The 23513-nt window shown below is 39.8% G+C and overlaps 2 protein-coding genes across 7 annotated transcripts in view; one reads left to right on the forward strand and one right to left on the reverse strand.

Annotated features, from left to right (window-relative positions):
- The window catches only part of TADA2A (transcriptional adaptor 2A), a 52390-nt gene extending 36844 nt beyond the window's left edge, over nt 1-15546 (reverse strand). For 2 of the 5 annotated variants that reach the window (XM_042915766.1, XM_042915763.1), the window contains exons 1-4: nt 15087-15305; nt 13205-13331; nt 3538-3644; nt 2461-2520 (exon numbers count right to left, since the gene is read on the reverse strand). In XM_042915766.1, coding sequence (XP_042771700.1) covers nt 2461-2520; nt 3538-3644; nt 13205-13229 — 192 coding nt within the window. In that variant the 5' untranslated portion in view covers nt 13230-13331; nt 15087-15305. Of the gene's footprint in view, nt 1-2460; nt 2521-3537; nt 3645-4654; nt 4768-13204; nt 13332-15086; nt 15307-15480 lie in introns of those variants that run through there. The other 3 variants (XM_042915765.1, XM_042915764.1, XM_042915767.1) reach the window with 3 other exon arrangements.
- A 131-nt stretch (nt 15547-15677) lies between these two features.
- Nucleotides 15678-23513, forward strand: part of ACACA (acetyl-CoA carboxylase alpha) — a 277010-nt gene continuing 269174 nt past the window's right edge. For both annotated transcript variants that reach the window (XM_042917229.1, XM_042917232.1), the window contains exon 1: nt 15678-16133. In XM_042917229.1, coding sequence (XP_042773163.1) covers nt 16096-16133 — 38 coding nt within the window. In that variant the 5' untranslated portion in view covers nt 15678-16095. The remainder of the gene's footprint in view (nt 16134-23513) is intronic.

Raw genomic sequence — 23513 nt, forward strand, 5'->3', positions numbered from 1 at the left:
AGGCAGAATTCCAAAGATGTGCCCCTTTCCTCCCAAGATTCCTGATCTCTCATTATTCAATCAAATACTAACTAGATACTGCTGATGGGATTATGCTGATGGGATTAAGGCACTAATCAGTTGACCTTAAAATAGGGAGAGCAGCCTGGATAATTCAGGTGGGCCCAATGTAATCACAGGAGCCTTTAAAAGTAAAAGATGGAGGGGCGCCTGGGTGGCTCAGTCGAATAAGCGGGGACTCTTGGTTTTGGCTCATGTCATGGTCTCATGAACTGTGAGCTCTGAATCAAGCCCTGCGTAGTGCTCTGTGCTAACAGCACGGAGCCTGCTTGGGATTCTCATTCTCTCTCTCTCTCTCTCTCTCCCCTCTCTGCTCCTCCCCTACTCACACTCTGATCTCTCTCTCTAAATAAACATACTAAAAAAAAAAAAGAAGAGGGAGACAAGAGAAGGGCACCTGGCTGGCTTAGTTGGAAGAAGATGAGACTCTTAATCTTGAGGTTGTAAATTCAAGCCCCTTGTGTGTAGAGATTACTTATAATAAATAAATAAAATTTCCTTAAAAAAAAAAAAAGAAGAAGAAGGGAGGCAGGAGAGTTGGAGAGATTCAGCAAAGATAGGCAGGAGAGGTCAGAGAGGCTCTAGGCATTTCATCAATAACCCTCAAGAACTCCTGGCCATTGCTAGCTTCAAATATGGAGGAAGTGAGGCCTCTAGAGGCCTAGAGCAAGCCCCGGCCAATAGCCAATTAAGGGAAGAGAGTAGCATCAGTCCTAAAACCTCAAGGCAGTGAATACTGTCAATAACCTGAGTGAGAATGGAAGCAGATTGGAAGCTGACTGGAAGCAGACTTTCTCCCAATGCATCTAGATAAAAGCCCAGGCTGGCAATACCCTCATTTTGACATTATGGGACCGATAGCAAGCTGGGCGAGCTTAATGGCCTACTGACCTACAGAATTGCAAGATGATAAATTTGTGTTGTCTTAGGCCACTTAATTTCTGATAATATGCTATGGCAGCAATAGAAAACTAACACAAATATCAATGGATTAATCCACAATGTGAAATTATTACTGTTAAGATGCCTAGCCAGTCTTCTTTCTTGTAAGAAAAAGTCAATGGGAGGGCAAATGTAAGAAAACTACTTGGTGAACTAAGAGTAATGTTCTAATAACTGACAAAACTATCTTGACAAAGATACATATACCTGCAAGGTAGACCATATATTCATTTTTGCTTATTAAAGGGCCCACTCCTCTGACTAGAACTTGGAAGGACACTACCAGCATCTGCCTCTCATTCTTTCTTTAGAGGTGGCAATACAACCAATCAAGTCACTGCCAAGTCTTATTCTGGCCTATAAGCCAGTGTGTCTCTTCAAAGTAATTTTGTGTTTTAAACCATTCACTTTATGTTCATTTTATAACTTAACTCTCAGAGGGTAACTAATTTCTCCAATGCAAGAGGAGGGAGTGCCAGACATAAACTTCACTACTGCCCACAGGAACCACATGGTATCATTAACCAAAACACAGCAACAATACATTCACTATATGTTCATCAATAAACCTAAAATGCCCTATACCTCTTAAACTTACATCAGTAAAACTCAGTAGGTATTTTTTTTTTCATTTTTAAATTTTATTTATTTATTTTGGGGTAAAGTTTGTTTGTTTATTTATTTTGAGATAGAGTTCAAACACGGAAAAGGGCAGAGAAAGAGGAGAGAGGGAATCCCAAGCAGGCCCTGTGCTGTCAGTGCAGACCCTGACTCAGGGTTCAAACCCATGAACTGTGAGATCATGACCTGAGCTAAAACCAAGAGTCAGACGTTTAACTGACTGAACCACCCAGATGCCCCTACTTTTTTTTTTTTTTTATAATCTTTAAAACTATTTAACATAAACTCTACCTTCAACATGGGGCTCGAACTCACAACACCAAGATCAAGAGTCATGCTCTACTAACTGAGCCAGCCAGGTGTCCCTCAATAAGTACTCTTAAATTCTTTTTAAATTTGAAACAAAAATCTGAGTATATAAAATGATTTTTTGACTTAAATGCCTTAGTAGATCCATAAGACCCTAAAACACTTACTGGCAGGGAGGGTGCCTGGGTGGTTCAGTCAGTTAAGCCTTCGACTTTTCATTCTGGCTCAGATCATGATCTTGCGGTTCGCTGGATGGAGCCCCCCGTCAAGCTCTGTGCTAACAGTGTGGAGACTGCTTGGGATTCTCTCTCTCTGCCCCTCCCTCCCACATGCACACACACACACACACACTCTCTCTCTCTTTCAAAATAACTTAAAAAAAAAAAAAAACACTCACTGGGAAATGATTACCTAATTCGGAAGAAGAGGAAAGAAAAGGCAAGGAGATACTTGAAGATGAAGAAAAAAAGACATTCTCAGTACAATACTTGACAAATGAATGGAAATTCCCTGCAACTTCATCATTACCATTATTTCATAAGTATGATCACTTTGATGTTTCTTGTACTCAAATCCTCGAGTGAAACACTGCAAAAGAAAGGAAAATTAAGTTACCAAAAAACTACTTTTTGAAATGCTTTCTTACAGGGTAGAAGATGGTTTGGGGGTACTCTACTCTTGTGATGAGTTTTTAAGAATTCATTCAATTTTGTCTGCAGCCACAAGAGGATGGCTACGTTCATGATCATAGCTCTTCAGTGGCCCTCACAATCTGGGGGGAAAAAACCAGACTTTTTCCTAAGACATCTTCTCTTTTGATTACAGCATAAGCCCTGGAATCAGATGGGCTAAATTTGAATCCTGGCTCCATACTTAAAGTATTTAGGCAATTCTGAGACATGTATTTTTTTTATATTTTAAAACTGTGAAATGAGGATTCATCTTGTAATAAAAAGTATATTACAACTTCCATCAGCCATTTAACATTTCTAAAACTGGGATGCTTCATATAATCAACAGTGTCCTGGGTCCAATAAAATATGTATTTGCTGTGTGACCTTGAGTAAATTACTTAACTTCTCTTTGCCTGAGTTTCCTCTATAAAATGGGGATGCTAATCATACCTACTTCATAGGATTATAGTGATAAACTAAAGGTTAATTCATATAAATTACTCAAAAGAGTTCCTGACAATAGAGAAAGCACTTATAATTACTATTATTATTATCATCAATTACAGAATGATTATTCCCTTGTTTGTCACCTGTCCAAAGACCACTCTGCAGTAAGACAATAAACAATGTCATAGGTGCCATCAAAAGGAATAATCCTCCAATTCTGTTTCCTGTATCTCAATACTTTAAATCTACTGGCAAAAACAGTTTTGAGCATTAGGTTGATACAGAAATGTGGAATATTCAACAGTTTGTGTCATTCATCTGCTCTATTCCCCAACTTTTCACTGGTAAAATGTATAATGGAAGACAAAGTAGAAGGAACTGATTTAAGAAAGTATGGTCCTTCTGAATAATCTACAGTGATCTCTGAATTTACTATATCCATAAAATTAAGCCAGGAGAAGCAAGCATGTCCTTAATGAGTTACCTGTAAGCAGAGGAAAAAAGGGGGTGGCCCACATTCAGCACACTTGATGTAAGGCTCCATGAGGTAGGAGGAGCAGCCTCGGCAAGGTGGTTTATCAGAGGGATCATCTAGAACAAAAAGAAAAATATACTAGTTTCAAAACATGATTACCTTAAGTGCCAAGAAGGTGAAAATTTGCAAATAACTATACAGGTGGTGAGCTACACGGAAGACCCATTTGTCTTGGAAACAAGATGAGCTCATTCTAAGTAAGAAAAAACAAAAATTATGTTCCTTTTTCTTCAGGGAAGCTTTGTTTCTTCCTACAGTAGTACCTACTACTATACATAGCATTTAAGTAGATAAGTAATTTCCCCTGCAGAGAAATTTACAAACACAAGCCACCCCCCCAACCCCCCGTTATTTGTGCAGGGGAGAAAATGTCACATACCTATATAACACATAGGTATTCTTAGGTAAAACAAATCTGACAAAATGTTAATGATTGTTAAATGTAGGTAGCAGCCAACAAGTAATCACTGTAGTGTTCTTTCAACTTTTCCTTAAGTTTGCAAATTTTCATAATGAAAGTTGGAGGGAAAAACTTTAAATGTATGTCTTGAGGGGTGCCTGGGACGCTCAGTCGGTTGAGTGTCCAGCTCTTCATTTCATCCTGGGTCATGATCTCAAGGTTCATGAGTTTGAGCCCCATACTGAGCTTGGGATTCTGTCTCTCACTCTCTCTGCCCCTCCCTCTCTCTCTCAAAATGAATGAATAAATGTAACAAACAAATAAATAAATGTCTTGGGATATACAACTTTATATCTGAGTTGAAATTTAAACCCAGGAAAGCTCCCTTCCTTTCTCTCACAGTAGAGAACAAAGCAGACCTTCCTCCATTTCCAATGACCATATCATCTCTGAAATATTAAGGCAAGAAGTACAATCCAAACTCTTTCAAGTGATTTAAAGGCCGGTATGTATGTCCCTGGTTGCTCCAAACTCTGCCCCTCTTGAGTTAGGGCAACTTAGCCAAGTAGTTCTCTATGATCAACAGCAGAAGTCTTAAGAAAATACAGGCTTTGAAGGAAGATGAAAGGATTTAATTTGCTTATAGCCTAGGGCAGGATTTCTCACATTCTGTAATAGCATTTTCCTTCCTAGAGTCCAAGAAACACTCTTCAAGGCACCTTTCCCTCCTTCAAGTGATGATTATTTATTGTTCTTTTCATTTGTTTCTAAATGAAGACCTGGAGGAAAATAACAGGGGAAAGAAACGTAATCCTTCTGGCAATAGCTTCAAAATAAATATAGGGAACAGCAACTACCCTACTTCTCCCATTTTAAATTTTGACATGGAACAACAAAAATTGTTTTATATTAAGTCAGATGACAATTTTTACCAAATTACCTTCTTCCTCACATTCTTTTATTTTAATGATGTAAGCTTGTTTTTCTTTCTTCAGGAAAAAAAGTCAGTCCTGGACCCAAGTAAAAGAGCTTTTAAACCTTTACATCAAGAAGTAATTTTTTATTTTTTTTTTTATTTTTATTTTTTTAATTTTTTTATTTTTTTTTTCAACGTTTTTTATTTATTTTTGGGACAGAGAGAGACAGAGCATGAACGGGGGAGGGGCAGAGAGAGAGGGAGACACAGAATCGGAAACAGGCTCCAGGCTCCGAGCCATCAGCCCAGAGCCCGACGCGGGGCTCGAACTCACGGACCGCGAGATCGTGACCTGGCTGAAGTCGGACGCTTAACCAACCGCGCCACCCAGGCGCCCCAAATTTTTTATTTTTTTATAGAGAGAGACCACTTGTGAGCAGGAGAGAGGTACAGAGGAAGAGAGAGAATCTTAAACTGGTTCCACACTTAGTGGAGAGCTCGACATGGGGCTCAATCTCACAACTGGGAGACTATGACCTGAGACGAAATCAAGAGTCAGATGCTTAACCTACTGAGCCACCACCTAGGTGCCCCAAGAAGGGATTATTTAGTAAAAATCCAATTTATAGTTTAAAAATTTTAGACAACAAAGGCATAAAGTCATCCTCTATTAATATTTTGATTTCTAGTCTTTTATGTATGCGTGTATATATATTTAACAAAAGTGAGATACCATACACGATGTTTTGTAGCCTTTTTCACTTGACAATATACTGTCAAACATCTTTCGTGATAGTACACATACATCATTCTTTTTAATGGATGAATAATATTCCATTGTAACAACCATCTAACCTAATGGTTTTCCACTGCCCCGTAAGAAGGCATTTTGGAAATCTGAGGAAATGTTTTTTTCGTTGGCCACAATGACTAGAGAGCACTACTGGCATTTAGCAGGTTTGGGACCACGGATGCTAGATATCCTACAAGACTCAAGACATACCTACACAACAAAAAAGTGGCCTGTGTCCTACATAACTTTCAAATGTCCCAACAGACTTTCAAGGTGGTGAAAAACCTGTTCATAATTACATGACCTAGAACTTAATTCCATATTACATATAAAACAAAATGTTTTTGATAGTTTTAAAATACATTTAATTTTCTAAGAAGGCAACTGCACGTACTTCTACAGGAGATTATATCTTGTTTTGTTCAGAACTTTACCAAGAGTTATTCAAGCTTGTGGGGTTTCTGAGTCACCAATACAACACACATGAATCACTGTGCTTTTGTAGTTGTAAGATGCACAATGATTCAAAATATGGGTGTTAAGCATCTGACTACTTGTCATTATTATGTCTTCTACTGAAATCGTGTCTAAGCATATTGAGATACATATTATTTTATTATAAATTACATTAGTTCATTATTCTCTTTTATTTATCTTTTGTAGGGCATTATTATTTCTGTTTCTTTAAAATCATGGGTGTAGATGTGCTATGTTATCTGTGTATTTCCTCTCCAAAGAGTGAAGGGGCTCTAAAAATATTCTAAAAAGAAAACATGGGGTCTTGTAAGGCTGAAAACAACAAATCTAACCAGTTCCCTACTGATGAGCATTTATGTTGTTTCCAACTTTTCACTATTATGAAGAATGCTGCTGTATTCCTCAGAAAATATATTTTTCTAGAACTGTCAAGCCTACAGAGGGTTTTTGATACACGTAGCCAAACTCTCCTTCGCAGAGACATTCTACAACTTTTCTATAACCTAGGAGTATGGAAAGACTTTTTTGCCATCATTCAAAATCCAAAGACAATAAAAGGTTAGTAAGTTTGACTACATAAATAACAGGAACAAAAAACTTCCATGGCAAAAAATACCATAAGCAAGATAAAAAAGGCAAGTAGGCTAGAAGAAATTATTTGCAAACGTATTACAGATAAAGGGCTAAAGTCCCCGATATACAAAAAACTTTTAAAAACTGAGGGGGAGGGGCGCCTGGGTGACTCAGCTGGTTAAGCATCCGACTTCGGCTCAGGTCATGATCTCACGGTTCGAGTTCGAGCCCCACATCCAGCTCTGTGCTGACAGCTCAGACCTGGAGGTTGTTTCGGCTTTTGCGTCTCCCTCTCTCTCTCTACCCCCTCCTCAACTCGTGGTCTCTCTCTCTCTCTCTCTCTCTCAAAAGTAAATAAACATTAAAAAAAATAAAATAAAAACTGAGGGGGAAAAAAACAAAAATCCTATTGCAAAAGAAATGAATAACTAGAAAAAAGGGAGAAAATTTAAAAATGGCCCTCAAACATATGAAATGACATGCAACTGCACTCATAAGAGAAAGCTATAGAGATATAATTTCTCACCCATCAGATTGGCAAAAATTCAAAAGCTTGGTAATACTCTCTAAGAATGTAGAGAAATAGGTATTCTCATATACTGCTAATAGGAATGCATTAGAACATTATTTGTAATTACAAAATACTACCTAGATATCCAACAATGACCTTTACAATCTAATATAGTATTTCCAAGAAGATACTATTAAGTGAAAAAAACCAAACTGCAAAAAAACTTACATAGGATGCTACCTTTCCTGTAAGAAATGAGAGGGGGGAAAAACCCAAACACATGTATATCTGCTTTTCTTTGCAAAAAGAAATAAAGGACAGATAAACTAGAAAACAATGAAGTTAGACACCTACAAAGGGGTGGGGAGGTGATGGAATGGAGTGGAAGAGACACAGAAAGGAGTAACAATTCTCTAAATATATATTTTTGTATAGTTTTGATTTTTGGAAGTGTATGTTATACAAATTTACAAAAAACAAATTAATAAATATAAAAAGGGAAAACAAAAAGCAGAATCAACAAATGAACCCGAAAGTACTTCAAAAGAAAACTATAACCACACTGAAAAGGAAAAAAAATCCAAGTAACTTATGAACATTTAATCATAAGAATAGGGGATATTCTTGGGTGATGCAGGGGAGAATTGCAAACAAATCCTGAACTTGTTGAAGTAAGTCTGTTACATGTAGCGGTATGTAAAAAGCAATTCTGAAATAATTTTGGATGTATTAAAAAACTGAGCAAATGAGTAAATGTGCTGATGTTGGGAGTCAAGGTTCTCACTGAGGAAAGGACATACAAAATAAGAATGGGAGAAAACAAGAAAAAAGCCTATGAAGATGAACGGGATGTATCAGTGTGAACGCATGATTTCTTAAAAGTGTATGTATGAGCAGATATAATGTATGTTGGTATATATGTACACAGCATATATACACATATTTCAGAGCTCTGTGGGCCAAAGGACCAAGATAAAGACATGCTAGTAGCAATGAAAAATGACTAGATCTTGGTCTCTAATGTCATTCCCCTCTAAAAGGACCAGGGCTCCTCAGAGAAGTGGCTAATTCCAGGGCTGGGGCAGGGGAGATACAAGATGCACCTAGAACACATAGCCAAAAAGTAAGGAGATGCTCAAAAAAGTGATGGGTGTTACGTCACAAGGATGCAGGAGACAGAATGAAGGAGCTCTCACAGTGGTCAAATTGGGACAATCTGGGAACCAAAATAAGTATAATAATGAATTATAAACCCTTGAAAATAGGAATTCATGTGTCCACACTTAAGTCAAATAAATAAGGGAGATGGGAGGTGTCTTGATTATATAATCAAAAAATTATAAACACATATCATTATATATATTATCTGTAATACATATAATTATATGAACAGATTATATAAGTGCTAACTAGCAAATTTGGAGAGTGCTGGATTTGGGGGGAAAAAACATCATTTTGCAACCATGACAGTAAAGATTGGATCAGGCAAAAATCATAATGGATGTTAAATCTAAGGAGAAATTTGATGAGGAGCAAGATATCTTACGGCCTGAAAGTGTCTTCCTATGGATTATTTATTATATGCAAGAGAAAAATACAAAGTATACAGTGGAGAAAAACAAACACCATGACTGGGTCTTCAAAACCATTATCACCAACGAGGGGTAGAGTAAGACCCAAACAAACCCAAAATGAGAAACCTCTATTTTAAAAAGGGGGAGGGAGGAAGGGTGGGCCTGTATTCTTCAAAAGTATCAACATCATGGGGGCACCTGGGTGGCTCAGTCGGTTGAGTGTCTGACTTCAGCACAGGTCATGATCTCATGATTCGTGGGTTCGAACCCTGCATCAGTCTCTGTGCTGACACCTTGGAACCTGGAGACTGTTTCAGATTCTGTCTCCCTCTCTCTCAAAAGTAAGATAAACATTAAACAAAAAAAAAGTATCAATGTGACTAAAGACAAAGGCTGTGGAAATGTTTCAACTTAAAGAAGGCTAAAGAAACATAGCAACTTAATGTTAGACCTGACCCCTGACTATATCCTGTACTGGAATGAAAAAAAACACCATAAAGGACATTGTTGAGTCAAGCTTACAAAACTGAACAACAGATGGTAGACTGGATAAAAGTATTTTATTGATATTAAGTTCACTAAAGTTGATTACTGAAGTTATAAAACAGAATATCCCTATTCTTAGGAAATAAGCAATAAAGTACTTAGAGGTAAAGGGACATGATCTATGTCCCTTACCTTTAAATGACTCTGAAGAAAAAATGGGGTATCTATGTCTACCTATAAATATATAATACAGTATATAAATATATATTAGATTTAATATACATATTTATATACTTATAAAGAAAGAGAATACGTGCAAATGAGGAAGAAGTTAACAAGTGTATGGGGATTATTTGTATGATTCTTATTCTTCTAACTTTCCTGTACGTTTGAAATTATTTCCAGAAAAAAAGTTCCAGAAAAAAGTTTCAAAATTATTTTATTTTATATTTTTTAATTTTTTTAAAGTTTATTTATTTTGAGAGACAGAGGACATGAGCAGGGGAGCAGCAGAGAGAGGGAGAGAGAATTTCAAGTACGGGCTCGACCTCACAAACTGTTGAGATCATGACCTGAGCTGAAACCCGGAGTCAGACACTTAACTGATTACACCACCCAGGTGCCCCTAAAAATTATCTTAAAAAGGGAAACAGGAGTGGTTTCTGTTTACACTTCCAGCATTAGAAAAATTCATTCAGGTTTTTTCCATATGTAAAATGAGAGATTTGAACTAGATGTGTTTGAAGACTTCATTTTGTCTTAATTTTATAGGAGTATGATGACAGAGTAAATAAGAGGCTTTTTAAGAAATTGCTGAGGGCATTCTTCTCGAAGCTAGAACAAGCAATCCTAAAATTCATATGGAACCACAAAAGGCCCCGAACAGCCAAAAGTAATTTTGAAAAAGAAGACCAAAGCAGGAGGCATTAGCCTCTACTACAAAGCTGTAATCATCAAGACAACATGGTATTTGCACAAAAACAGACACATAGACCAATGGAATAGATTAGAAACCCCAGAACTAGTCCCACAAAAGTATGGCCAACTAATCTTTGACAAAGCAGGAAAGAACATCCAATGGAAAAAAGACAGTCTCTTTAACAAATGGTGCTGGGAGAACTGGACAGCAACATGCAGAAGGTTGAAACTAGACCACTTTCTCACACCATTCACAAAAATAAACTCAAAATGGATAAAGGACCTGAATGTGAGACAGGAAACCATCAAAACCCTAGAGGAGAAAGCAGGAAAAGACCTCTCTGACTTCAGCCATAGCAATTTCTTACTTGACACATCCCCAAAGGCAAGGGAATTAAAAGCAAAAATGAACTGTTGGGATCTCATGAAGATAAAAAGCTTCTGCACAGCAAAGGAAACAACCAACAAAACTAAAAGGCAACCAACGGAATGGGAAAAGATAGTTGCTAATGACATATCGGACAAAGGGCTAGTATCCAAAATCTATAAAGAGCTAACCAAACTCCACACCCGAAAAACAAATAATCCAGTGAAGAAATGGGCAGAAAACATGAATAGACACTTCTCTAAAGAAGACATCTGGATGGCCAACAGGCACATGAAAAGATGCTCAACGTCGCTCCTCATCAGGGAAATACAAATCAAAACCACACTCAGATATCACCTCATGCCAGTCAGTGGCCAAAATGAACAAATCAGGAGACTATAGATGCTGGAGAGGATGTGGAGAAAAAGGAACCCTCTTGCACTGTTGGTGGGAATAGGAACTGGTGCAGCCACTCTGGAAAACAGTGTGGAGGTTCCTCAAAAAATTAAAAATAGACCTACCCTATGACCCAGCAGTAGCACTGCTAGGAATTTACCCAAGGGATACAGGAGTACTGATGCATAGGGGCACTTGTACCCCAATGTTTATAGCAGCACTTTCAACATTAGCCAAATTATGGAAACAGCCTAAATGTCCATCAACTGATGAATGGATAAAGAAATTGTGGTTTATATACACAATGGAATACTACGTGGCAATGAGAAAGAATGAAATATGGCCCTTTGTAGCAACGTGGACAGAACTGGAGAGTGTTATGCTAAGTGAAATAAGCCATACAGAGAAAGACAGATACCATATGTTTTCACTCTTATGTGGATCCTGAGAAACTTAACAGGAACCCATGGGGGAGGGGAAGAAAAAAAAAAGAGAGAGGTTAGAGTGGGAGAGAGCCAAAGCATAAGAGACTCTTAAAAAATGAGAACAAACTGAGGGTTGATGGGGGGTGGGAGAGAGGGGAGGGTGGGTGATGGGTATTGAAGAGGGCATGTTTGGGATGAGCACTTGGTGTTGTATGGAAACCAATTTGACAATAAATTTCATATATTTAAAAATAAAAATAATGAAAAGAAAAGAAAAGAAAAGAAAAGAAGAGAAAAGAAAAGAAAAGAAAAGAAAAGAAAAGAAAAGAAAAGAAAAGAAAAGAAATTGCTGAGGGGCTCCTGGGTAGCTCGGTTGGTTAAGCATCACCTGATTTTGGCTCAGGTCATGATCTCACAGTTCGTGGGATTGAGCACCCCCATCAGGCTCTGCGCTGACAGTGTGGAGCCTGTTTGGGATTCCCCCCCTCTCTCTCAAAACTAGATAAACATTAAAAAAAAAAAAAAGAGGGGAGCCTGGGTGGCTCAGTCAGTTGGGCCTCTGACTCAAGGTCATGATCTCATGGTCCGTGGGTTCGAGCCCTCCATCAGGCTCTGTGCTGACAGCTCGGAGCCTGGAGCCTGCTTCAGATTCTGTCTCCCTCTCTCCCTGCCCCTCCCCCACTCACGCTCCGTCTCTCAAAAATGAATAAACGTTAAAAAAAAGAAAAAGAAAAAGAAACTGCTGAAGAGGAAACAACACCCAAAAGTGCCTTTTTATTTCTTCTCATTGGGACACTACTAATACCTAACAAGAGAATTCCGATTTCTCTTATCAGAAACAAAGAAAAGACAGTATATTTTCTTCTCCATAGCTGTAGCTGCCTGAATTTATTTTACACATATACCATAATTCTCTGCATTATTACTATAGTGGTTCACTCTTAGAACACAAGTTCCACCTTTTTAAAAGAGAAGGGGGGAGAGGAGCATGTCTTTTATCCTACCACTGATGTTCTTTTTTTTTTTCTTTTTAATGTTTTTATTTATTTTTGAGAGAGAGAGAGAAAGAGAGAGAGACAGCAAGCAGGGGAGGGGCAGAGAGAGGAGACAGAATCTGAAGCAGGCTCCAGGCTCTGAGCTGTCACAGAGCCCAACGCGGGGCTCGAACTCACGAGCTATGTGAGCTTTGGCTCACACCTGAGCCAAAGTAGGTCGCTCAACTGACTGAGTCACCCAGGCGCCCTGCACTGACATTGTTTCTTATCAAGGCATCTGAAATATGTTATTGTTCTAAAGAGTAATCCAACTGCTTTCTTAAGTCTAATTGCAGGTTAATCATACTATGCCGGAGCACAGTTTTCTTATGAGACCTAGAGTGATATGTTTATGTTATTTGTTTCGTGGACAATCCAATAAGTATTGTTAACTTTTTTAAGTTTATTTATTTATTTTGATAGAGCGAATGGGGGAGGGACAGAGAGAGAGGGAGAGAGAATCCCAAGTAGGCTCCACTCTGTCAGCACAGAACCTGATTCAGGGCTTGATTCCACAAACTGTGAGATCATGACCTGAGCCAAAACAAAGAGTCAGACATTAACCGACTGAACCTCCCAGGTGCCCCTAAATATTGTTAATTTTATTCTGATTTTATACCGTTATTCCTTTAGGATCAGATTCTCAGGGCTTTGTTTAACTTCAAAGTGCTTATTTTTCTTCTTTGATCAATTCTACTTCAATTTGCTGTTAATATTCACCTGGGACTTGTTCCCACTATACTTACTGCTGAAGGAACCCAAACGGTCCATTCTCTAATTTGCAAACAATCTTGCTTTGATCTTCCTCAATGCAGTGCTCCTTTAAAAAGAAGTCAGAACTGGCCAAAACATACACCAAAGCTTGATGCCCTCCTATGAACATAAAAAGTAGCACACCAATCAGGAAATAATTCAAAGAAATAAGATACAGAGAAGATGATGCAATGTACTCAATTCTGCCACATCCTAGCTTTGTAATGATAAGCAAATTATTTTACCTCTATAAGCCTATTTCCTCGTCTGTAAAGTGGGTATGATAAACAGTATCTACTTCCTAGAGTTATCATGAGGATTAAATACCAAAATCCATATAAATAATGTACCATGGTACCTGGTACATTATCCACAGTAAGCCCTTTATAAAGGTTATATATCTCTAATACACAACTACTGTTTTTCTCTACCCAGTATTACTTCTCTCCTTAACACTCTTTGCTTTGGTAACCCCACTAGAATGATATGAAATGTGGATGAGTCAGTTTCCCAATCACAATACTCTATACTTCATCCCCACAGCTAAAGCAACCAGCTATCTTATGGAAATCTGAATCTTCAGTAAGACATGGAAGGAAGAAGGCAGTTGGAGCCCAGTCATTCACTAATCAAAGAATTTGGTCCATGAGCTCTGGCTGTTGAGATCCCCATCCCCAAGGGTGGCCCAACTGTTTAGTTTTTCTTCTCATTTCTCTACCTTTCTAATAATAGTTTAATATGAATGAGTTTCTTTTTAGTAGAAACCAAGGAACCCTGTCTATTACAACATACATTTGTTCACTTAGTTACTCTTTGAACAAGTACTTAATGTTTGTACAATGTACAAAGTATTTTCTTGAAGGTAGAAATGAAATCATATTTCACACTAAGCCAAGAAAATATCCATCTTTCTTCTATAGTCACATAGCTCCTTAGCTATCTCCTTTCTGACATTTTTCATTCTACTTTGTGAGGATTACTTCTGGATGCATATTTTTTCCATTTCTAGACTAAATGAAAGCAGGGACTACTATCCAATACACATCTGCATGCTTTGAAGTGCAAACACAGAGAAAGAATAAAGAAAATGTAATGGACAAATGTTAGTTTTAACTAAATGTTCATCTGTAGTTCTCTTGGAGTGACTTCTTTAACCTGGTATTCTGAGCTTAAGGTATAATTAATCATTAAGTCATATGACATTCAGATAGCATTGGCTAGCAACAACTTGTCTTTTCTGAAATGGGCTGGGATAGGATGGTTCTCTGCCTGCTCTAGTCCCAGGGAGTTAGTCTCTGAAGAAAAATGGCTTTAGCAAGAGGTATTATGTACTCAGTAATAAAATAATGGCCAACATTTACTGAACTTTTCTTATGTGCCAGGTACCGTTGTACCACTGTATGTGGATTATCTTTGAATCCTCCCAACCTTCTCAGGCATGCTGCTTTTTTAAAGAAGGAAGCTCTGAGACTACTACCTGCACAATGTCTTAAAGATTGTGAACAAAAGGGACGTTTCAACAGAGGTTAACAGAAATGATCAAATAAAGGATGTATAAACACTCCACATCACAATCGCAATATCGCAATAAGCGTAATTTTCTTTTTGCCCCTCCTTTCTTCTCACAAGAGATATTTCTGACACCAACATCCATGAAAGGATGGGTGGTGGCTCCAAATTAACATCTGCCAAATTCAAAGTCACTGGGAGAAGGAAGGCAGGCACTGTGAAGAACGGCGTTCTGTGTGGCGCGGAGGATAGGTGCAATCTTTGGAATTTTGCAAACAAGGATGAGTTCCTCGCTTCGTTCCTTATTGAACTGTGTGATCTTGGGCAAGTCATTTCACCTGAGCCTCAGTCGGCCTCAGCTCCTACCTAGTGTGCGAGGCCCACTTGCAGACTGGAAAAGTAACGTCGGTCAGGTGCATGGCCCAGAGCTGCTGTTGCTAGCGTAATTAGGCGCGCCACTGTACAGACAGGAATCCCGAAGCTCTAAGCCGCTCACTGCCGCCCAGGGCCGCCCAGGGGGCGGGGCGCGCCAGACTCGCCGCCAGGCGGGGCCGAGGGGCCAGGCCGGGCCCGCGCCGCCCTCCCCCAAGCGCGGCGTAGCCCCACACCTCCCCACACCATCCGCCCGCCTCGTCCCCCAAGCCGCCAGGGCTCAACGCCCGACCCCTCCCCCGCCGCAACTCGCGGCCCCCGTCACCCCCTCAGCCGCCAGAGAGCTCGCGCCCCGTCGCCACCCACCCCACAGCGCCTCGTGCCTCACCTCGTCGCGTCCCTTTCTTCCGCGCCGCGGAGCCGCCTGCCGCGCGCGCCCCCGGGCGTGCGTGCTCGTTCCCGAGAGGCACAGGCGCGAGCGCGCCGCCGCCGCCCTTTCCCTGCCTTCGCTGCCCCGCCGTCGCCGTCGCCGTTGCCGCCGCCGCCCCCTCCGCCCCCTCGGCCCGCGCCCAGGCCTCGCCGCGCGCCCGCCGTGGTCCTCTGGCAGAGGCCCGGAGGGGGGTAGGGCTGACTGAGTAGCTTGCCTGACTTGAGTCCGGGCAGCAGTCACTTTTGCGTGTGGCGCGTTGCGGGTCGCCAGAGGCTTACCGGTGCGTGGCGCCGTTCGATCCGCGCCAGAGTGCGGTGAGGTGGAGCGGGCCGGTACCGTCCTGCTTTTGTGTTTCTAACATTCCCACCCCCCGCCCCTGTTGCAGCGAAGGAAACTGGGGCCAGTCGGGTTTTGCAGTGCTGCTCGTGGATTAACCAGAGTGACTGAATGGTGTAAGGGTAAACAGGGTACGTTTTATTCAGATGCTTCTGGAACGTCGAAATTCTCTTCTTTGGAAAGAACCATCCCCTCTTTGGGCTTCAGGGGCCCAGATAGAGGCGCAATGATGAGAGGATGTGGTGGTCCACTCTGATGTCAATCTTGAGGGCTAGGTACGTCCCAACATCTCTTTTTACTACTACTAATTATTATAATAGCTACCATTTGTCGAGTGTTTATTGCATGCCAGGCTTTGTACAAAGGCGCTTACATCCATGGTGTCATTTTAATCTTCAACCTTGTGAGGTAGGCACTATTATTATCCCCATTTTCCAGGTGAAGACGTGGAGACTGGCTTATAAATAACTTGGGATCACGGGGCTAGGAAGTGTTGGGAAGGGGATTCAAGCCGTGGTTAATTTCACCGTTATGCGGTTACATCTGTTTAGAAGTCTGTTTCATAAAAATGCCCAACCTCTGTTTGAATTCATTTGCATTTTCTGCCGGTGTAGCCTCCTTATTCATCTTTCAGTATATGAATACTACAAATTCATTCTGAAAAATAATCAGAAAATTCACACAAGCGAACGTAATGTGAAAACCAGCTTCTACTGGTGTTAAATAAGCAGTTAACATTTTGGTTATAGTCTTCCAGACATTTTCCTATGCATCATGCCAGTAGATACATCATAATGTAGTTTTACATTTGATGTAAATCAGAAAATCTATTCAGTCGTTTATTCAACAAATGTTTAGTGAGCAGACACTGTTATAGGTGCTGAGAATTCAGCAGTGAACAAAACAGTTCTGCCTCATAATAGTGGGAGAGATTGACAAAACAGTACACGTATTACTAGATAATAGATAATGTCCAGTAATGTGTCAAGTTTATGAGGAAAAATAAATCAGAATGAAGGGATAAGAATGATGTGGGCATGGCCTTTTAGATGAGGTAGACAAGGAAGGCCTCTTAATTGAAAGAGCACATAAGCAGAAATCTAATCATTAAACAAGGAAGGCAGCACGTGGGTTTCCAGAGGGAAACTATTCTAGAAGAGAAGCAGCAAATTGCAGTGGCTCTGAGATAGGGACTTGCTTGACTTGTTGGAGAAGAAGCAAGGAGACCGATGTGGCTGCAGCACAGCAAATTAGGGAAATAAGTTGGGAAAAGGCAGAAACCAGATCATGCATCATCTCGTAAGCCATGGTTGGACTTTGGATTTTGGAAGGATGTGGTAGAGTATCATGGAAGGGTTAAGAGGAAAAGAGTAATCGGATTTTTGTGTTTTTTTTTTTTGACTGAAGGAAACTTTTATTTAGGGTTTAACAATTCAGAAAACTTATTTTGCCAAGGAGTGTGGATTTGGATTTTATTTATTTTAGAGCAGTTTCTTTGCAGAGATGGCTCATGAAAGACTCTATGATGTGTGGTGTGGGAGGTAATGAGATTTGTTTTGAAAGGATCACTCTGGCAGCTGTGTGGAGAATAGATGGTGGAAACTTTAAAATTACTCTTTAAAACATAAATTTTCCTTTTACACAGCAATCGTTCAACAGATGGTTTATCAACATTGGTGTTTCACCTATGCCTTTACACCTCTGCAACCACTCACATCTTTACAAAGATGAGATAGGGTCAGTCACTTCAGGCCTTATCTTCATGTCTTTCTCGCCTAAACTGAAGGTTTTTGAGACTGGCTTGGGCATATATCCAGATCTGGACGTCATGATTGTTGAATATGAGTCATCAGTGTTGTACTATTGTGGAAAAAACAATCCCCCACATAATCCTGGGATCTATTTGTTAAAAACGTAGCATTCAAACACCTGAAAATCATCCTCTGCTTCAATTGATGTTAGGGTCTCATTAGAATTCCAAGTCCCAATTTAGTTATTGTGCTTAAGAAAGATGTGGAGGAATTTTTAAAATGCCCAGTGAGAGAAGGATAACACTGATTAAGGCAATGCTTTTCTGGGGTTTTGCCTTCAGCAATGTAGTGGATAGTGGCATCAATTTTAAGACCAGCTGAAGGGAAGTGAAAGACCAGCTGTGGGAAGAAAAATTAAAAGATCTGTTTTGGATTTGTGTTTTGCAATCTCAGTGGAAATGATATATGTAAATTTAGAGCTCAGAGGAGAGGCTAGAACTAAAGTTGTATAACCGTATTAAAATTATTTCTTTACATGTGTGTCTTCTTTAGACAGAGCTTGAGGACAGACATTGTCTTTTCTTCTTTGTAACTTCAGTGCCTTTATATATAAGAAGAGAAGAAGATACCTGCTTTCACTGCAGGTCCAAGCACCTGAACATGACTTAAAAGTAAGGTGACCTGTGATGCTAGGGTGGCTCAGTTGGTTGAGCATGGGACTCTTGATTTTTGCTCAGGTCATGATCCCAGGGTCATCGGATCGAGCCCTGCCTCGCTGAGTGTTGAGTCTGCTTAAGATTCTCTTCTCTCTCCCTCTGCCTCTTCCCAGCGCTCGCTCTCGCTCTCGCTCTCTCTCTCTGTCTATCTCTCTCTCTCTCTCTCTCTCTCTCACACACACACACACACACACACACACACACAATAAAAGTTTAAAAAAAAAAAGGGGGTGACCATAAGTCCCAATTTGCTCAGGTCAGTTCTGATTTGTTTTTGTCCTCTTATAATTAGTAATATTGTCCCATTTCACTCTCAGAAGCATCTCAGTTTGTACAATAAGTTATATAGCCACTGTTTGTAGAAAGACCTTCAGGGTCTAGAATCTTCCTATCTCTTTGTCAGCACCACCCCATCCTAGTCTTCATTTCCCAGCCCAACAGAAATACCTCCATTTCTCCGTATGCACTCTGATACTTCCAGGCTTCCTTTGCCTGGTTCTTCCACCTCAACCTAGACATCACTTCCTCAGGAACATCTTTCCTGACCCCCCTCCCTGCCCCCAAACTCTGGGTTAAGTAGCCGCCTTCTCCTCCTCCTCCTCCTCCTCCTTCTTCTTTTACTTTTTAAAATGTTTTTATTTATTTTGAGAGACACACCATGAGTGAGAGAGGGGCAGAGAGAGAGAGGGAGACACAGAATCTGAGGCAGGCTCCAGGCTCTGAGCTGTCAGCCTAGAGCCTGACTCGGGGCTTGAACTCATAAACTGTGAGATCATGATCTGAGCCAAAGTCAGATACTTAGACAACTGAGTCACCCAGGTGCCCCATAGGGTAGCCTTCTGAACATGTTTCTAGAGCACCTTGTATTCAACTGGTTACAGCCTTTTCTTCCCTCACTAAATATGTCTGTAAAGGAACCTGAAAAAAACCTCATAAGACAGAAATTTACATTAATAATATCCAAGATCAGTTTATGTTCAAGTAATATTTTTGAAGCTTGAACTTTAGGACAGATTGATATCACATCTTCGAAGCCCTTCCATTCTTAAATTTTTTTTAACGTTTATTTATTTTTGAGAGAGAGACAGAGCATGAGCAGGAGAGGGGCAGAGAGAGAGGGAGACACAGAATCTGAGGCAGGCTCCAGGCTCTAAGCTGTCAGCACAGAGCCCGACGTGGGGCTTGAACTCACAAACTGTGAGATCATGACCTGAGCCAAAGTCAGACGCTCAACTGACTGAGCCACCCAGGTGCCCTGAAGCCCCTCCATTCTTAATGGGGGAGGTTGGCTTTGGAACTTGAAATCCAAGAGGGAAAATTGTATCCTACTGCCAGGGTCTGTCTATGAGGTAGGTGCCATTGACCAAGTCCACAATATCTCAGCAGCTCCTCTTCAACTGTTAAGCTGGTGTAATTCAAATCAAGTGCAGGTTCTGAGCTTCCCTCTGTATGGAAATGATTCTCTACCATTTCTAGTTACTCACTTGTCCTGAATGCTGAAAGTCTTTATAAACTTTATCTCATCTAATACTTATTTTTCCTGTAACTGAGGTGGTTCTTTGCAGTTTGGTATACAAGTAGATAAAAACAGAAAATCTAAAAGTCTATGCCTTCTTGTGGGTTTCAACTTCCTACCCTTTAAACTCTAAGGTAAATGTAGTAATGTAAATGTAAATGTAAGTTAGCCAGAGATTTAGGTCCTGGGGCAAAGTCCTTTGCCAGTTACAGGAGCTCTTCAAGGCAAGGAATCTTCCATGACATACTTAGTAGAGAGGGTTTCACCCCACGGAAGGCATAAACCTCAAAAATTACAGTTCTTAGCTCTCAGCTCTTTGAGTTCACATGCTGAGTTACTTTCACAGAAGCGCAGACTCCTCTGTGGCCCAGCTCAGGACTGGTTCCAGCCTCCTCAGCCTCTGCTGCTGCTTCTTGCATTCAGCAGCATTGCTTTCCTCCTTCCTGCCCATCCTTACTCCTCCCTCCTTATCTTTCTCTTTTTGTGACCACCCTAGTCAAAGGAGTTAAGGGATCAATTCTTTTCTTTCCAGAAGGTTCCTAGACTGCTTATTTAACTTGATCCACCCCTGGGCTCTGGGCTGATGGCTCAGAGCCTGGAGCCTGCATCCGATTCTGTGTCTCCCTCTTTCTCTGCCCCTCCCCCATTCATGCTCTGTCTCTCTCTGTCTCAAAAATAAGTAAAAACGTTAAAAAAAATTTTTTTATAAAAAAAAAAAAATAATAAGGGGAGCCTGGGAGGCTCAGTCAGTTAAGCATCCGACTTCAAGTCAGGTCACAATCTCATGGTCCGTGAGTTCGAACCCTGTGTCGGGCTCTGGGCTGATGGCTCAGAGCCTGGAGCCTGCTTCCGATTCTGTGTCTCCCTCTCTCTCTGCCCCTCCCCTGTTCATGCTCTGGCTCTCTCTGTCTCAAAAATAAATAAAAACGTCAAAAAAAAATTTATAACTTGATCCACCCCAATTATGACCAGCCTGTTAGAGGAAAGGTTGAAGCACTTCTGCTAATCTGTTTATAGAAATGTAAGGTCTGTGTAGCCCTTTCTCCACATGGTGGCCTGTCAGGATGCTTCTGCATAAGTAAGAGGGTCCTAAAGATCTCAGAGATGAACAAGAAGGAAAAAAAATTTTCCTACAGGGGCCTACTGCATCCTACTTTACAGATAAGGAAAAATAAGGCTCAGAAAAGTAAAACAAAACAGAACAAAACAAAACAAAAAACGCTTGCCCAAAGTCATTTAGTCAGTGGGTAGCACAGCCAGAATGAAAACCAGACCTGGCCAAATGTAACTAATAAACAGTCCAAATGTAACTTAAAACTGAAGAGTTAGCAGATAATCAGGATTTTCATAATGCCATGGCCATTAAGCAAAGTGTTCATGAATCTGGGCTTTTGCTTCCCACCTCTTCTGCCTCTTCCTCATCACACTGACTTCTTTTTGATCTATACAAAGTGCAAAGTATCTGTCTCATTAGTCACCAGGCTTCGGGTAGAATCCAAAAAGGTGAACTAGGAATATATTGGTGCTGAGTGACTTCTGTTTATCAGAAAAATTTTAACTACCAAATTTAACTACTACCCTTTACCACCTTCAAGTATTTAAGCAAGCTCTTGTCTTTATGTGCTTTTTTTCTCACGTATAAAATGAAAATTATAGTACCTAATCCATAAGAGTTTTGTAAGAATATGGCTATATGTATAAAATACCTAGTTCAGGGGCTGGCTCAGTTGGTAGAGTGTGCAACTCTTGATCCCAAGGTTATGAGTTCAGGCCTCATGTTGGGTGTAGAGATTACTTAAAAATAAAAAAATAAATGGGAATGCAAGCTGGTGCAGCCACTCTGGAAAACAGTATGGAGGTTCCTCAAAAAACTAAAAATAGAACTACCCTATGACCCAGCAATTGCACTACTAGGCATTTTTCCAGGGGATACAGGTGTGCTGTTTCGAAGGGGCACATGCACCCCAGTGTTTATAGCAGCACTATCAACAATAGCCACAGTATGGAAAGAGCCCAAATGTCCATCGATGGATGAATGAAGAAGACGTGGTATATATATATACAATGGAATATTACTCAGCAATCAAAAAGAATGAAGTCTTGCCATTTGCAACTACATGGACGGAACTGGAGGGTATTATGCTAAGTGAAATTAGTCAGAGAAAGACAAAAATCATATGACTTCACTCATATGAGGGCTTTAAGAGACAAAACAGATGAACATAAGGGAAGGGAAACAAAAATAATATAGAAACAAGGAGAGGGACAACACATAAGAGACTCTTAAATATGGAAAACACAGAGGGTTACTGGAGGGGTTGTGGGGGGGGATGGGCTAAATGGGTAAGGGGCATTAAGGAATCTACTCCTGAAATTGTTGTTGCACTATATACTAACTAATTTGGATGTAAATTTAAAAAATAGAATAAAATAATTAAAAATAAAAATCTGCTGGATTTTAGAAGCCAAAAAAAAAAGAACATTTTTTTAACTATTATGCTCTGAAGTACCAAAATCTGTATTTATGTTATCAGCACAAAACAAATCATTTTAACTTCATTTTAACTACTGAATCAACTGCTATGTCTTCCAGTAATGTCACTTTTGAGAGAATTAACTTGTGAAAGCTTTCTTTTCTTCCATGAATTGGATGAAAAATGGAATCAGTGTTAAAATTCACTGGTTCCTATTTCGAGGAAGTGACGATATTGACATAAAAGTGACATCACCGAGCAAATGCCTTTTTGCTAATGCATTAATACCTATCAGTTCATTCTGTGTACATACACAAGAAAATATGAAGTCATAACAAGCAAAAGTAGTATTCATGAAGAAGAGTTATTTAATCTAAAAGAAAAGTCATGTCACTAAAGTGATAGGCAAATTGACCTTTGTAAATACAAGTGTTAAATCATTGTCTTTGGTCACCATCCTAAAATAATAAGTTCTGAAATGGGGAAGCTTCTTAAGCAGATTTGTGTTCTCTGCTATCTATATTATCATTGTTATCACTTTGGTGCCATTGGTGGATGGATGGTAAATGTTCACAAACATTTTAAGTTAAACATGGAATGTCAACAATACTGAATAACAAAAATGCATTCATTTTTTTATGAAATATGTGCTTTAGTTTTTTTAAACATACTGCTGTCAAAATGACTTAAAAATGAAAATATTACCAAACAATAAAATGAATAGCTATATTTTTACCAAATAAATAAAAATTAAAATCTAAAAGTAAAATACCTAGTTCATGATGGGAGTCAAATAAATTATAATTGTAATTCTAATTCTAGAAGTGCTCCATAGGATGACCCTGGGGCTTGTTTAGAAGTTGAACTAGGCTAGGTTGGCCAGTGCTCAACATTAGAATTTTTTCATTATTTGAATCATATCTACCTACTAGAAACCTGTAGGTTTCCAGAGCACCAAACAATTAAATAGAATTTCATTTGCTGCTTGCTTCTTTAGCACCTTACTGTTTACAATAAAGAGGGTGTAAATTATCTCACAGGTCACAGAACCAATACATAGTTGCAATCGAGAATGGATAATCCAGCTTTAGCTCTAATGCAGAACAAACTTGAGCTATGTCCCATTACTTAATGTAAATAGTGAACAGACTTATGCATTATGAGCAATTAACTATAAGACTCTTCCTTAGAGTACAGA

The sequence above is a fragment of the Panthera leo genome, chromosome E1 (assembly GCF_018350215.1).
Source record: "Panthera leo isolate Ple1 chromosome E1, P.leo_Ple1_pat1.1, whole genome shotgun sequence".
Taxonomy (NCBI): Eukaryota; Metazoa; Chordata; class Mammalia; order Carnivora; family Felidae; genus Panthera; species Panthera leo.